At 42.0% G+C, this 16,602-nt stretch overlaps 1 protein-coding gene across 1 annotated transcript in view; it reads left to right on the top strand.

Annotated features, from left to right (window-relative positions):
• The window catches only part of endod1.L (endonuclease domain containing 1 L homeolog), a 15,333-nt gene extending 11,189 nt beyond the window's left edge, over positions 1–4,144 (top strand). The window contains exon 2 of the mRNA XM_018247774.2: positions 1–4,144. This exon is cut by the window's left edge and continues 1,014 nt beyond it. Within this exon, the coding sequence (XP_018103263.1) occupies positions 1–42 (42 nt within the window). The 3' untranslated portion in view covers positions 43–4,144.
• Positions 4,145–16,602: the final 12,458 nt, after the last annotated feature.

Here is a 16,602-nt window from a genome sequence, read left to right as displayed (position 1 = left end):
TTCCAGAGGTTTGTAGGACAGTCTGAGGGATACGAAGGCTGATCCGGGATAGGGATCAGAATTCGGTCAATAACGTTGATTGATTATTTTATTCTGGCACTTTACTGAAAGTCATTTGTATTTTCTGTGGGATCCATACCGATTTACTTTTTGTTTTTTGTCATGTAGATCTTACGTTTTGTATCCATGAAAATTTCTTTAGATGGGACGCAGGCTTTGAGTAAATTGGCCAGGAACGGGCAGCTGCTTTGGCTCTTATCCATCTGGGTTATGGTGATTTGGGAACTTATTTTGGGGGTGTTTATTGGGGCTCTGTGGCGAACTATTAGAAACAAACTCTGTATTTGGTGGGTTTGTGTTGAAGGGTGAAGCAGGTATTTTTTCTTCTCATTAAATGTCCCATGCAGAACGACCCAATACAGAAGACACAGATGTCTCCTGACCTTCCCCATCAGCAGCTTAATAATAATAATAATAATAGAAATAAAAAAATATTGAATTGTATGCCAATTAGAGATTGCAGTTGTATGGATTCAGGCTAGAGAGTTTTCACATCTAAATATAGGAAATCAATGACTAGTTGATGAGAGGGATTGGATCTCATTTCCAAAGTCAAAGCATTAAATCCAGGATAAAGCTGGCGTGTGCCATAATGCTGCCTAATCCACAGGCACTGAAATGTCATAGGGAGGGCAAAGCAGAAATAGGCACCAGCTCTGGATGTGTCCCTTTTTCTATCTGTTGGAGCAATGGCCCCATACAGTCAATTGCAAGGGTTTGGGATTCATTCTACCTGATTGAGTTATAATACATAGAATTTAGACTAGAATCATAACGCTCCAATTCACTTGAGCATTCCTGCAGAATTTGCAGAATATAGAGTCCCCAACCAGTAGCTCGTGAGCAACATGTTACTCACCAACCCCATGGATGTTGCTCTCAGTGGCCTCAAAGCAGGTGCTTGTTTTTGAATTCCAGGCTTGGAAGCAAGTTTTCATTGCATAAAAACTAAGTATAGTGCCAAGTAGAGTCTCCTGTAGGCTGCTAGTCCACATAGGGGCTACTAAATGGGCAATCAAAGCCCTTATTTGGCAACGCAAGGGACTTTTTCATGCTTGTGTTGCTTCCCCACTATTTTTACATCTGCATGTTGCTCACGGGGACCCCTGATATAGAGGATGGGGCTGTCATCTTACCTGGCTCCTTTGGGCGGAACAACTGCACCCCCTATGGATCCTTGTTAGGGAATTATATTAAAAGGAAGGTGATAAAGAGACAATGGAAGTTTAGGGAAGGCTGAAAGTGCACAAGGAACTAGTAAGGAACTATTGCAGATCTGGGCTTGCGGGACACACTGGGTTTTTTCATGGTGTCCCGCAAACACCTTCATAAAGGCTAAAGGTAATAAAGAAAAGCGAGCAGAAGGGGCAGTGAGGGTGAATTTCTTTTGGGGGGAGGGGTAGACAAATTGGCTTTAATTTTTAGTACACAGTTTTTTTTTTATAGAGGAAACAGATAAAAATAACCACAAAAAAAAAGTATTGTCAAATTATTGTAACATGGTTTAGACCTCCTTGTGCCACATGAGCTGCTCTTAGGTTTTCGGATCATAGTTGTGTAATCACATCTTCATAGAAACTAAAGGGAATAAAGGAAAGGGAACATTTCGAAAAAAGGGCAGTGAGGGTGACTTTATTTTGGAGGGAGGGGTAGGCAAATTGGCTTTAATTTTCAGTGAACAGTTTGGTTTAGAGCATGTAGAAATTGAGCAGGCACTTCTAGGAACCAATCTTCCAGGCAGACTTTTCAGTTAAAAAGTAATTATTTATTGGAGAGCACTAGGACACAACGTAATGCGTTTCGTATCAACAGGATACTTAATCATAGGCTTAATCATAGAGCCTATGAAGTGCCTGCTCAATATCTACATACGGTTATCCGCTCCCTCAGCTGAAGGTTCAGGGCGTTGCACCTGGACCCCTTCCTTAAACTGGTGAGTGTTTTTCACCTGAAAAGACTTACTGCAATTTACCCATCGGTGTTTATGAGCCTAATTCAGTTTTTTTAGAGCAAACAGAAGAAAAATAAATGTGTCAAATTATTCTAACATGGTTTAGACCTTGTGAGCTGCTCTAAGGTTTTTGGATGATAGTTGTCTTATCACGCCGAGAGTGTTCCACCAATCCCAGGACATTGCTCCTATAATTTCTCCCTTTACTTTTGGAAATATATTCTATGTTGTTACTCAAGTGCTCTCCCCGTGTTTCCTAGACCAATATAAGTCTGACTTGGGAGACGCTCAGAGTTTCCTAACCTTGTAATACCCGTGTCCCGGTCAAGTGGTTGTTAACGAGTAGTAGGAAACTTTAGTTCGACTCTATAACTATAGGAGGGTGCAAGTGTCCATGTTCCATGTACAGAGAATTCGGCATAGTCACGGAACCGATACATTCTAGGTTTGGATCACTGCTTCTCGCCTTATGGACTTTGCCTTTTTTATTTGATATATTTTGCTGACATTGATTGTTTCTTTGTTTTCTTTGAATAATATGTACCTTTGTTCTGTATTGCACTGATGAGAGACGAGAACAAGTGGACTTTTTACCGATACCTGTAATTGTATTAATATTAAAAATGGGGGAGGGGGGGGTCAGAATCTGATTTGCAAAGTGATGGATGAATTGGGCCATCATTATTTATTGTACTTCCATTGTATACAGCCCTGCGACTGGTCTCTTGCAGTTACGATTCATAAAGTAGTCTGCTTTCTGCATGCCATACTGTTTGCCCTGGATAGAGATGCCCCACGTACCGAGATGGCAGATGGAGGCTTCCAAATTGTCCTCCGTCACCCCAAGAATGGGATGGGAACAGACTTCCCATCTTATCAAATGATATTTGTATGGTCTAGGATAATTGTAGGGTATTTGTACAGCCAATGAGAGGGGATTTTGTCATGGTCTATTATAAAATAAATAAAGGATTATGGGAAGCTCTTGGCCAGCCTGAGAAATGAGCAGCATAGAAAAGGCTTAAACTACAAACTGATACAGTAACACTTTCTAGGAATGTAGGGGCTCACAAAGCAAAAAGGTGAATAATAATGAAATATTACCTGTTCTAGTAACTGTTAAAAGTGTTACTAATAACCCAGTTTTGCTTCGTAATCCTGGTTAACCTTTCTCTAAATTGTTACTATCTGATACATTAGTTGCCGGCATTTCTCTTCGTTTTGCACTCTACTGAGCAGGCTCCCTGAATCCAAGCTGGTACAATTTGATACATTAGTTGCTGGCATTTCTCTTAGTTTTGGCCTCTACTGATTATGCTCCCTGAATCCAAACTGTTACATTCTGATACATTAATTGCTGCCATTTCTCTTAGTTTTGGACTCTACTGAGCATGCTCCCTGAATCCAACCTGGTACAATTTGATACATTAGTTGCTGCCATTTCTTTCAGCTTTGGCCTCTACTGATTATGCTTCCTGAATCCAAACTGTTACATTCTGATACATGAGTTGCCGGCATTTCTCTTAGTTTTGGCCTTTACTGAGCATGCTCCCTGAATCCAACCTGGTACAATTTGATACATTAGTTGCTGCCATTTCTCATAGCTTCAGCCTCTACTGAGCATGCTCCCTGAATCCAAGCTGTTACATTCTGATACATTAGTTGCTGGTGTGTCTGAGCTGCGTTTGTGAAACACCAGCAACTAATATATCTAATTGTATTGGCCACCTGATTTCCTGTTACTGGGGCCAGAGGGGATCCAAAGCAAATGTCTTCTCTCTATCCTACAGGAGTTGCACTGGGTTTCCAATACAGTATAAATTTGGGGGTTAAAGTAATATGTAACATGTGATGCAGGTCCAGCGGGGGGACATTAACTGGTCTGCTGTGGGTTAATATAACTTTACACCTGTTATTACATAACCCCCTTTTTTTTGTATCACATATGTATTTCGATTGGACGTTTGTGTGTTTCTGGTCGTGCGGCCGGACTGTACTTGTACATACTGTCAGTATTGCTTGCTTCGTTTACTCAACTCCCGACGTTTTTTTGTCATTTCTTAAACATCCAAATGGAAGCTTTTAGGCTGTGCACTTTTTCTCAAACAATAAATTAGAATTTGCGTACCTTCATTACGACCTACCCGTGTGCTGCTTTTCCATTGGTCATTAGCATGGGGACCTGGCGAGGAAACCTGATTGGTGGGAAGGGCTCAGCCCATTGGTGTTTGTGTCTCAGGGTTATCGGGAGTGGGGGCACTTCACATATAAGAGCTGCTGAGTGTTTGCAGAGGGAACACGCGATGTGCCGACAATGGCTTCAAATTGTGGAGCAGTGTTAGTCTATATAAATGGGAATAAATGGAAAATGTTCCTCTCTTTTATATCATGCTTAAAGGGCATGTAAAGTCTAAAATAGAATAAGGCTAGAAATGCTGTATTTTGTATACTAAATATAAACATGAACTTAATGCACCACAAGCCTAATCAAACAAATGATTTATGCTTTCAAAGTTGGCCACAGGGAGTCACCATCTTGTAACTTTGTTATACATCTTTGCAAGACTAAGACTGTGCACATGCTCAGTGTGGTCTGGGCTGCTTAGGGATCGTCATAAACAAAGCTGCTTGAGTTCTGCATGGCTGGGAAGTAAGGCGGGGGCTCCCCCTGCTGTTCATAAGTATGATTGTTTCCCTGCTCAGCAGTTAGGGACCGTCTGACAATTCCTATCCACAGCAGTAAATGAAGGGAGAATTTCACTGCATACAGTCAGGTTTCTTATAAAAATGGTACACATTTTTAAATTAAAGTATATTGGATATAGATTTCTTTTTCATTAAAGAAAGTAAAAATGGGATTTTATTTTTTTGCCTTTACATGCCCTTTAAAGAGCCATTGTATCCTTCATAACGGTCAGTCACAGGGCTCGGTGCACCCATGCTTAGAGGCACATTTATCAAAGGTCGAATTTCGAATTCATGTGAGTTTTTAAAAACTCCCATGAACTCGAAATTCAACCAATCTAAGTTTATAAAAAAAAGAAAAAATCTAATTTTTTATACTCAATTCAAGTTTTTTCTCAGAAAAAAAACTCGAATGTCAGGAAGGCTGCAAACAACTCCAAGTTGATCCCAGGACGTCTCCCATCGACTAAAACAGCAATACGGCAGGTTTTAGGTGGAGAATAGTCGAACTTGAGTTCTTAAAGGGCCAATGTATGATAAATGTCGAAAATTTAATTTGCTTTTTAAAAAAAAAACAAAAAAACATTTGAATCGAATTTGAACAATTTCCTAGTCTAATTTGACAGTTTTGGTCATAAAAAAAAACTTGAAAATTGGAATTTCGAAATTTAAATTTTCAATTCGACCCTTGATGAATCTGTCCCTTGGAGTAAGAACCCTTTTTATGATAAGGCAATCTTCCATAGACTCCATTTTAATCAAATAATTAAAATGTTTAATAATGATTTCCTTTTTTTCTGTAATAATAAAACAGTAACTTGTACTTGATCCCAACTAAGGTATAATTAATCCTTATTGGAAGTAAAACCAGCCCTTTGAGTTTAATACATGTCTAATTTTTTTTTAGCAGGTTATGGTAAGGAGATCTAAATTATAGAAACACGCCATATCTGTTAAATCCCTAAGCATTATGGATAACAGGTCCCATACCTGTATTTGGGAGGCTCTTTATCGAATCAGCTCCTTGTTTCTGTATTATCTGCTATGTGCCACTCTAAAGGGGTCAGTCGCAATTTTTAGCAAGAGAAACTCTGCAGCTGCAATAAGCCTGGATTTATGGGGGTCAGATGCATTGTGGGTTAACAAATATGGCTTACTAGTACAGTGCACTTGCAGTTGAACTGACCCTTAAAGGAGAACTAAATCTAAACTATAGAAGTCGCTAGGAATGTTGTACATTATGTTTTGTGCTTCTGTACCAGCCCAAGGCAACCACAGCCCTTTAGCAGTAAAGATCTGTGTCTCCAAAGATGCCCCAGTAGCTCCCCATCTTCTTTTCTGCTGATTCACTGCACATACTCTGTGCTGCTGTCACTTACTGAGCTTAGGGACCCACTCACAATATATAGTACACATAGAATAGAAATGTCACAATATAAGGCTGATTAGTAATTAATACAGATAATTACTACATGGCAGCACAGAAACCAGTGCAATTAGCATCAGAATTTAATAATCAGCAAACCTGTAGCATCAGCTTATATTACAGGGGAAGCTCATTTTCTGCTGGATAATTAGTGACGAGCCCTAAGCTTAGCTTCTCAACAGCCAATCAGAGCCCACTGAGCATGTGAGTGTCACAGACACTTTCCAAGATGGTGACCCCCTGTGACAAGTTTGAAGTCCTGGATCATTGCTGCTATTGACAAGCTGAAACTTTAGCCTCGTGCAATAAGTTCACTGTATAAACTATGGCATTTTTAGCCACATTCATATTTAGGCTTTAGTTCTTTAAATTCTTCCAGACATAGGGGCTGGTTTGGAGGGACTGTGGGGGAACGATGTAAATAGCACCCTTGCCTTGGGTGCCAAAGATAAGTTTCCCAGGTTGCACTTCAGTCTGTATCTCCTTCCCATGAACATTGTAGTTCAACACTTTAATTCTGCCCTGTATGTTCTATTCTTCTGTCTGTGACATGAGAGCACAAATGACACGGAGCAGCTGGTGAGTTCTTGGCTGGGGGAGCGTTCCATCGCTGGGAGGAAATAAAACTAATCATGTCGCACTCATTAAATATTAATGCCAATGAAATGCATGAAACTAAAGAAGCATAATGAACATTTCATGAGGCAAAGGATCCTGTTTGCTCCCCATGGGCCTCCTGTTTATTGACAGGATTATGTCTCTGCAGCAGCCGGAGCCATTACTGTGCCCTGCGGGGGGCGCTCTATGTCACGCCTTCGTATTAAAGGCAAAATATTCCCACCCCCCAACAAAATCTGATGGCAGCAGGGGGTGTTTTATAGAGAGGGTTTCAGTGGTGGGGATTTATGTAAATTTAGGTGTGAATTACAGGAAACCCCAGACTGGATTCTGAATACAAGGGGACAAATCATGTTGAATCCCCAAATATCCCCCCAAAAAGTTGCTGTGTCTGTACCCGCATCAGGAAGTATCAGCCCTCCAGCTGTTTTGGCTGGTCTTGATTGTCAAAGGCTAGAGCCAGCAGATTTTGGCTCAAAATGGAAAATGTTGTGTTTCTGCACCGAAATGCGCTGCTTTTTCCTGCACCCAACAATGCGTCCGGCTGCAGGTAGAGCAGGAGACGAGAAGCAGATTATTGGCCAAGATCTGCAGCAGTCTGACCCTAACCGAACACTGCCTGGTTGTCCAGTAAGTTTTTCTATTGTAAATATATATATATAGGGCATGCACACTCAAATAAATACTGCCATATTCACCCAGTGGTATTTTTAAAATTCTTTATATGTAAAAAATACATTCATTCGTTTTACAAACCATTTGGTTCAAAAGTTTACACGTATTCAGAAAAAAAATGTGGACATTTACAACCAGAATGTCTCAAAGCGTGTATCGAGCCGAACAAGTGAGCAGACACCCTTGCCAGAGATGAGAATTACCCCGACATTTCAGGCGAGAAGCCTTTATCAAGGGGAATTAACCCATTTGCTATTTGGAGTGCCCTCCACTCACTTTTGTTTGTCCAGTAAGACAAACCTTGAGAAAGAAAGCTACAGAAGCAGTTTATTGCTAATAGATTAGCCACAATAGTGCAAGCTAATGCTTTACCATACCTGCGTAAACAGCTCTAGAAGCTCTCTCTGTTTGTTTAGGATAGCAGCTGCCATATTAGCTTGTTGTGACATCACTTCCTGCCTGAGACACTCTCTGCTCACTTATAGCTCTGGGCTCAGATTACAGCAGAGAAGGGAGGGAGGGAACAGCAAACTGAGCATGCTCAAGCCCAAGCCCTGGAGGTTTAAGCTGAAAACAGGAAGTCTGATACAGAAGCCCATGAGTACACAATAGAAGGAAAGAAATGTGGTGTTTATTTTGGCAGAGGACTCAGAGCAGCATTACTTTGAGGGTTTACTGGTGTATTTATATAGACCTTTCTGATAAATCTTACTTAATTTTAGCCTTTCCTTCTCCTTTAGGGCAGAGACACACGTGGAGATTCGGGGAGATTTAGTCGCCTGATCGACAAATCGCCTCTTCTTCGGGCGACTAATCTCAAACTGCCTTCCCGCTGGCTAGAACTTAAATCGCCGATTGAAAGGCACTCGGATCGCTTCATTTTCCAACGCCGCCCGAAGTTTCCTCGTGGGGCGACTTCGGAAAATTAAGCGTTCCCAGTGTCATCCTGCCGGCGATTGCGATTCTAGCCGGCGGGAAGGCAGTTCAGGAAGATTAGTCGCCCGAATAAGAGGCGATGTCGCCGGGCGACTTAATCTCCCCAAATCTCCACGTGTGTCTCTGCCCTTAACCCACATAACCCCTCTCCATGCAGATTGTGCTTTCTGCTCTGTAGTGGGCCAGTGAGTGGGAATTCTTATCTTGTAGCTTTAACTAATAGGAAGATGCACTTGCCCATCAAAGCTGAACATAGATCACAGCCTAGAGAGGTTCCAATCTGTAGCCACCGCCACCCCAAACTGAGGGATTGTGGGAGCTGCAGCTCTGCAATAACTGTAGGACCGGCCCCTGAGACTAAGCCATTGTTCTGTCTGCAGTTGGACTCAGTTCTGCGCTGCTTTATGGATCCCGGAGACTGAGTAATAATGGAGTCTGACCTCACGCCGTCTGCTCCCCGTTGCATCACAGTCACATTATAGATTTCCAGTCGGCAGGAGATTTACCAGCCACTTACCAGCTCCGGCCACAAGCCCACAACCCAGATAATCCTGTTAATGTAACGCTGTGCCCTTCGCTCAACCCAAGGAACATACTCAGCACTGATGCCTTGGAATAAAGTGCAGCTGCTCCTGCCCCGTTGTACAAATACATGATTCTCTAATGGCTCTAATTCGGTTATGGAACCTGCATTAATCTTTGTGAGCTGCAAGTAAGTGGGAATTATCCTATAAGGAATTATTTGTTGGAATGATATTTCCTACAAAACAGGTGGTTCACCTTTTAATGAGTTTTTGGTACAAACCAAAAGTGGTATTCTGAGACAATTTGCAATTGGTCTTCATTTTTGTGGTTATTAAAGGGGTTGTTCATCTTCAAATTAACTTTTGGTTTGATGTAGAGAGTGATATACTGAGACGATTCGCAATTTGTTTTCATTTTTTATTATTTGTGGTTTTTGAGTTATTTAGCTTTTTATTCAGCAGCTCTCCAGTTTGTGATTTCAGCAACCTGGTTACTTAGATCCATCTTACCCTAGCAACCATGCACTGATTTGAATAAGAGACTGGAATATGAATAGGAGAGGTCTGAATAGAAAGATGAGTAATAAAGAGTAGCAATAACAATACATGTGTAGCCTAACAGGACATTTGCTTTTTAGATGGGGTCAGTGACCCCCGTTTGAAAGTTGAAAACAGTCAGAGGAAGGCAAATAATTCAAAAACTATAAATAATGAAAAAATGAAGGACAGTTGAAAAGCTGCTTAGAATTAGTCATGTGATTACATACTAAAAGTTAACTTAAAGGTGAACTACCCCTTTTATGTTTTGCCTTTTTGTTCAGCATCTCTCCAGTTATATTATACTAAGAGTGAACTTAAAGGTGAGCTACCCCTTTAAATATAGCAATGTGTTCCTGCCAAGGAATAACTGAATCCAGACCATGTCCCTATATATATATATATATATGTCCCAGTTAGTTAATCTATAAAATTGACAATGGCTTTTGCTCTAAACAGAACACATTGCTGCCTATGGAGCAAGCCACACGGGCAACAGAATGATCTGTCTAAATCCATCAGTCATTCGTTAACACTAACGATGAGCTTGTTTATAAAATGATTACTAATTGACCATCAGCTACAGCCCTAACTCTCTATTAATATTGCTGAGCATAAGGCACATTTATCAGCTCACAGGATTCTGGCACAATTCTGCTGTATCCAAGGAATATTATTTTTTATATTTGCCTTCCAAGCTTCAGGGCAGCGCTAGGGCCGGGGCCAATGATTGAGCCATCAAAATATTTTGTAGAAAGGATTTTTGTGGCCATTTGTGTGAAGCAGTATTCAGTTGTATGAAATGAAATCAAATGTGAAAAACTGGTAATTTTGCTAATTTGAAGGCATGTAACTGCTCAATACTGATTACTGGCGACACCAGATTGGTTAAGCCTTGAACTTCATAGGCAGGTGTCTCCAATCATGAGAAAAGGTATTTAAGGTGACCAATTGCAAGTTGTGCTTCTGTTTGACTCTCCTCTGAAGAGTGACAGCATGGGATCCTCAAAGCAACTCTCAAAAGATCTGAAAACAAAGATTGTTCAGTATCATGGTTTTGGGGAAGGCTACAGAGGTGTAAACTGTCAGTTTCAACTGTAAGGAATGTAATCAGTAAATGGAAGGCCACAGTCACAGTTGCTTTAAAACCCAGGTCTGGCAGGCCAAGAAAAATACAGGAGTGGCATATGCAGAGGATTGTGAGAATGGTTACAGACAACCCAAAGATCACCTCCAAAGACCTGCCAGAACATCTTGCTGAACATCTTCAGCTTGTCAATAGCAGCAATGATCCAGGACTTCAAACTTGTCACAGGGAGTCACCATCTTGGAAAGTGTCTGTGACACTCACCTGCTCAGTGGGCTCTGATTGGCTGTTGAGAAGCTAAGCTTAGGGCTCGTCACTAATTATCCAGCAGAAAATGAGCTTCCCTGTAATATAAGCTGATGCTACAGGTTTGCTGATTATTAAATTCTGATGCTAATTGCACTGGTTTCTGTGCTGCCATGTAGTAATTATCTGTATTAATTACTAATCAGCCTTATAGTGTGACATTTCTATTCTATGTGTACTGTATATTGTGAGTGGGTCCCTAAGCTCAGTAAGTGACAGCAGCACAGAGAATGTGCAGTGAATCAGCAGAAAAGAAGATGGGGAGCTACTGGGGCATCTTTGGAGACACAGATATTTACTGCTAAAGGGCTGTGGTTGCCTTGGGCTGGTACAGAAGCACAAAATATCATGTACAACATTTCTATCTACTTTTTTAGTTTCACTTGTCCTGTAAAAGGAAGTTGCTACTTTGAAAGCTCAGCCAATGATAAACAAAACTTAAAATAATTAATAGGGTTTCCAAAACTTTTTCATATGACTGTTTCTGTAAATGTGTTGTTGAAGCAGTATCTGTCACTGCACTGCTGGTGCTGAATACATATACCACTAAAACAATGAAGCATTAGTCGGTTCCCTTTTACCCATGACTCCGTTTCTCACGATGCTGGAGGAGAGCAGATTACCCCTACATTGTTCTATTGATACATATAAGGGGTCTTTAACAACTGCCCCTGCTGTAAGTGCAAAAACGCTAAAGGGCTCAAAAGTGCACCCCTTAATGCTTATTCAGATTGACATGGTGGGTTGTGTCTGTTTGCGCTTTGCACACTGCCTTGCACATAGTAAACGATCCCTGTAGTCTGGAGCAGCAGTGCAGGTGATACCAAGGGACACACAGATGCTGCTTTCAATAGAAAATGATGTTTACGCTTTAACTTTAAATCCAGTGGGAATATGTAATGAATGTATATTGAAAAGTTGCACTTCCCCTTTAATAATGGCTGATGTGCTTTACTCCCTGTGTGTTTAGTGGGGAGATGACATGAGACTCACAGTTATACTGGGGAATGAGTGGAATGCAGAATAATCCCCAAACACTCACTCAATGGTTTATGCTCAGCTCCATGGGAATTCCACCCCCCCACCCTCGGAGCACTTCATTCTTCATTCTCGCTGCACTGTGCTGCTGATACACAGCCATATTTAGAAGTGTTGGGTTGGTGCAATTAATATAAAGTCAGTGCTATGTACAACATACACACAGCAGCCCCCCCTCCTGCCTTCTATAAGGGGCCACTGGCTCAATGCACTCGCTGACAAGCTCACTCTGCACTAATGGAAACAAACTGCCGACTTTTACAAAGTGCAGGATGGGGAGCTAGGTGCAAAAAAAACAAAAAAAACAAACAAAAAAAAACAGGTGCAAACTGAATTTGCACCATTTAGTGCAGTAGCATTTATGCTGGAGTTATGGTAAACTTGTAAAGGAACCCCTTGTGTCTTTATTGTTCCACCACAAGGGGGTGCTATTGGGTTCCCAGTGCTGCTATAAGGATTGGGTTGAACACTGTGCTTGGGTCGGACTCATGATTCCTGTTCTACAGACTTTTTTGCTCCTGTTATGAGTTCCCATGAGCGGCTGGCGTGACTCAGCACAGGGCGTTGGCACATATCAGCTTGTTCCTGATGCTGGAACGGATCCAGTCTCCTCTATAAATATAAGATCCACTCAGCATAATAACCCCATGTACAAACACTTTTATTTTGTATAAAGTGCCTTCCCAGGATAACCGGTCACTGTGCCTTTAACGGCCTCCCATCCAAGGCCAAATTTCCCTAAGCCATGCCCAGTAATTCCCATTGGACAGATCCCAGAATTCTTTGCTTAAAGGGCATCCGACCCTTTCTTGAAACAATCCACTGTATCTGCCATCAAAGAAACTATAGTAAACCACAATCCCGCTGCTGTGTGACAGTTGTGATTCTGGCTGTGTGGGCCAAGTGGCGCCCCTGCAAGGAGAGAGCACATCCTCACAATAAGATTTAGGAATTTGTCAGGCACAGGAAGTCGGATTTAGGAGTTTGTCCGGCCCCGGAAGTCGGATTCTGGATATATCCGGCCCAGGAAGTCGGATTCAGGAGTTTGTCCGGCCCAGGAAGTCGGATTCAGGAGTTTGTCCAGCCCAGGAAATCGGATTCGGGAGTTTGACTGGCCCAGCAAGTCGGATTCAGGAGTTTGTTCGGCACAGGAAGTCGGATTCGGGAGTTTGACCGGCCCAGCAAGTCGGATTCAGGAGCTTGTTCGCCACAGGAAGTCGGATTCAGGAGTTTGTCCGGCCCAGGAAATCGGATTCAGGAGTTTGTCCGGCCCAGGAAATTGGATTCGGGTGTTTGACTGGCCCAGCAAGTCGGATTCAGGAGTTTGTTCGGCACAGGAAGTCGGATTCGGGAGTTTGACTGGCCCAGCAAGTCGGATTCAGGCGTTTGTTCGGCACAGGAAGTCACGATTCAGGAGTTTGTCTGACAGAGGTAGTCGGATTCAGGAGTTTGTTCGGCACAAGAAGTAGGATTCAGGAGTTTGTCTGGCACAGGAAGTCGGATTCAGGAGTTTGTCTGACACAGGAAGTCGGATTCAAGAGTTTGTTTGGAACAGGAAGTTGTATTCAGGAATTTGTTTGGAACAGGAAGTCGGATTCAAGAGTTTGTTTGGAACAGGAAGTTGTATTCAGGAATTTGTTTGGAACAGGAAGTCGGATTCGGGTGTTTGACTGGCCCAGCAAGTCGGATTCAGGAGTTTGTTCGGCACAGGAAGTCGGATTCGGGAGTTTGACCGGCCCAGCAAGTCGGATTCGGGAGTTTGACCGGCCCAGCAAGTCGGATTCAGGCGTTTGTTCGGCACAGGAAGTCACGATTCAGGAGTTTGTTCGGCACAAGAAGTAGGATTCAGGAGTTTGTTCGGCACAAGAAGTAGGATTCAGGAGTTTGTCTGGCACAGGAAGTCGGATTCAGGAGTTTGTCTGACACAGGAAGTCGGATTCAAGAGTTTGTTTGGAACAGGAAGTTGTATTCAGGAATTTGTTTGGAACAGGAAGTCGGATTCAAGAGTTTGTTTGGAACAGGAAGTTGTATTCAGGAATTTGTTTGGAACAGGAAGTCGGATTCGGGTGTTTGACTGGCCCAGCAAGTCGGATTCAGGAGTTTGTTCGGCACAGGAAGTCGGATTCGGGAGTTTGACCGGCCCAGCAAGTCGGATTCGGGAGTTTGACCGGCCCAGCAAGTCGGATTCAGGCGTTTGTTCGGCACAGGAAGTCACGATTCAGGAGTTTGTCTGACACAGGTAGTCGGATTCAGGAGTTTGTTCGGCACAAGAAGTAGGATTCAGGAGTTTGTCTGGCACAGGAAGTCGGATTCAGGAGTTTGTCTGACACAGGAAGTCGGATTCAAGAGTTTGTTTGGAACAGGAAGTTGTATTCAGGAATTTGTTTGGAACAGGAAGTCGGATTCAAGAGTTTGTTCAGAACAGGAAGTCGGATTCAAGAGTTTGTTTGGCACAGGAAGTCAGATTCTAGAGATTGTTCGGCACAGGAAGTCGGATTCTAGAGATTGTTCGGCACAGGAAGTCGGATTCAGGAGTTTGTTCGCAACAGGAAGTAGTATTCAGGAGTTTTTCTGGTACAGAAGGTCAGCAGGATGTTTGTGTATATAGCTTATCTCTGTTAGAACATGGAGGGAGTGACAACAGTCTGGGAAGAGTTTAAAGGGTAACTAACATGACGCTTTTAGTTGGGCTGCACCAAATCTGCAGCTAGAGGGGGGTGCAAAAATACCCATGGGCCCATACAGGACACCTACAGTCCTTATAAAGCCCGATTTCATCATTTTAACAATCCCCCCATTCTATGAATATAAATCCACACAAACTGTGGGATAATTACCCCCAGAGCAGCCAACAAAACAGCACATTTGACATGGACCCCCCATACCAGCCCATAATATAACACAAGGTAGCGATATATATTGGGAAGGGTGTTCAGGAATTACAATTACACCAATTTATTCCTGTTTTTCTCTTTGACGCCAACATTTTCCATTTGGAGTGAAATGCCACTAGATGGGGCCAAAGACACGGCTGATTTGTTTTCCATTCCCGGCTGGATTATAATGTCACTGCACACAGGGATTTTATTTCTGACAGTGACACTGGGTTATACACACACACACGCTCAATTCAAGCGCCAATAAAAAGGCATAATTAAAGGGGAAATTAAATACCAAGTGTCATTTGAGACTTTTGATTCCTGTGAGTTAATGTTTTCCTTGGGAACATATGGACGGAACTGATCCACAGAGTGCAGCCCTTTCCTGTTTTCCTCCAGGTCTGTGAATCAGCTGGCTTCTACTACATTGTTTTAGGAGTCAAAAACAGCAGTGCAGAGAATATAAACAAGCTGTCAGATTCTGCATTTCAGCAGCAATAGCAGGTGTACAAAACATTAAACCCTGTGGGGGATTTTTATCACTAGTATTACAAGGCAGGATCTCCCGTAGACAGAATGAGGTGCCATGTACCACTGACAGGTCCCCTTTAAATTACTGATGAATGAAGGGTCTCCTGACGCTTCTCTGCTCAGTTCTACCTCTCAATGGCATTACTATGGTATTGTTCACTGCCAGTTTCCCCACTTCATTTTACAGATATTGATTATAATTTTTGCCCTAAACCATAAAAATATCATTGTTCCCTCCTTCTGGTTTCCATTTTTCTCACCTTGACACGGCCATTGCTGGACACACAGGGGCTGGCTTTCTTGATATTCAGCCAATGAGCCCACAAGCTGATCAGTCCAATATCTGTACAATACACACAGACACAGATGAAGAGAATGCAGCCCCCCATCACTCTCTTTTACCCCATGTTGGCGGATTAGCGGTGATATGATACCTCCATAATAAAACTGACCACATCGCTTGGTAGGAGGGACCCTGTAACATGGCAGTTATAGTATGTGTTGCCAGATTTAAAAGATAAGTAAACCTTTAAAATAAGTAAATATAAAATTGGTGAGAGTACTATTTGCATCGTACATTTGTTATTTTCTTTTAATTCCAAGATATTAAAGGATACACGTGCTGTTAATATGAATGAATTTTGTTACAACAGCGCCACCTGCTGGTCATTTTCCCACCAGTCTGATCACCAAGTAGTCAAGGAAGTTGTCAGGAGAAACAAAGAGGCTGATGTTCTTCTGCTTAGGAAAGATTTGAGAAATGTTTCTAATTTTTTTCTTGGAAACAATTTGATAGCAAGGGTAACATCACCGGACCATTGGTTAGCGGGGAAACCAAACTTGATTAAAAGCAGTTGAATCTTTATTAATCCATATTAAAATACATCAGTGGGAGTAGGCAGGGGGAATTAGCTTATCACGTTTTGTGACTGAATGTCACGTCATCAGAAGCATAAGGCGCCTCCTGTGGGTGAACTCCTTATATAACCACACCAATAAAAACACAATTGATATAATTAAAAGGTCACAATTCAAATGTAAGCACAACTACTATGGTGTAATAAGCAGCATTATTATGGTGTCATTAAATAGCAGCCTCAAAAATTCTCCGATATTCATAACCATAATTATAATATAAAGGTTTTTTCTAATTTTTTTCCTAAGCTGAAGAACATCAGAGCAGCCTCTTTCTTTCTCCTGACAACTTCCTTGACTACTTGGTGGTCAGACTGGTGGGGAAATGACCAGCAGGTGGCGCTGTTGTAACAAAATTCATTCATATTAACAGTACATGTATCCTTTAATATCTTGGAATTAAAAAATAAATAATGAATGTACATTGCAAACGT

Source organism: Xenopus laevis, chromosome 2L (genome assembly GCF_017654675.1).
Source record: "Xenopus laevis strain J_2021 chromosome 2L, Xenopus_laevis_v10.1, whole genome shotgun sequence".
NCBI lineage: Eukaryota > Metazoa > Chordata > Amphibia > Anura > Pipidae > Xenopus > Xenopus laevis.
This window is presented reverse-complemented; position numbering and strand designations above follow the sequence as displayed.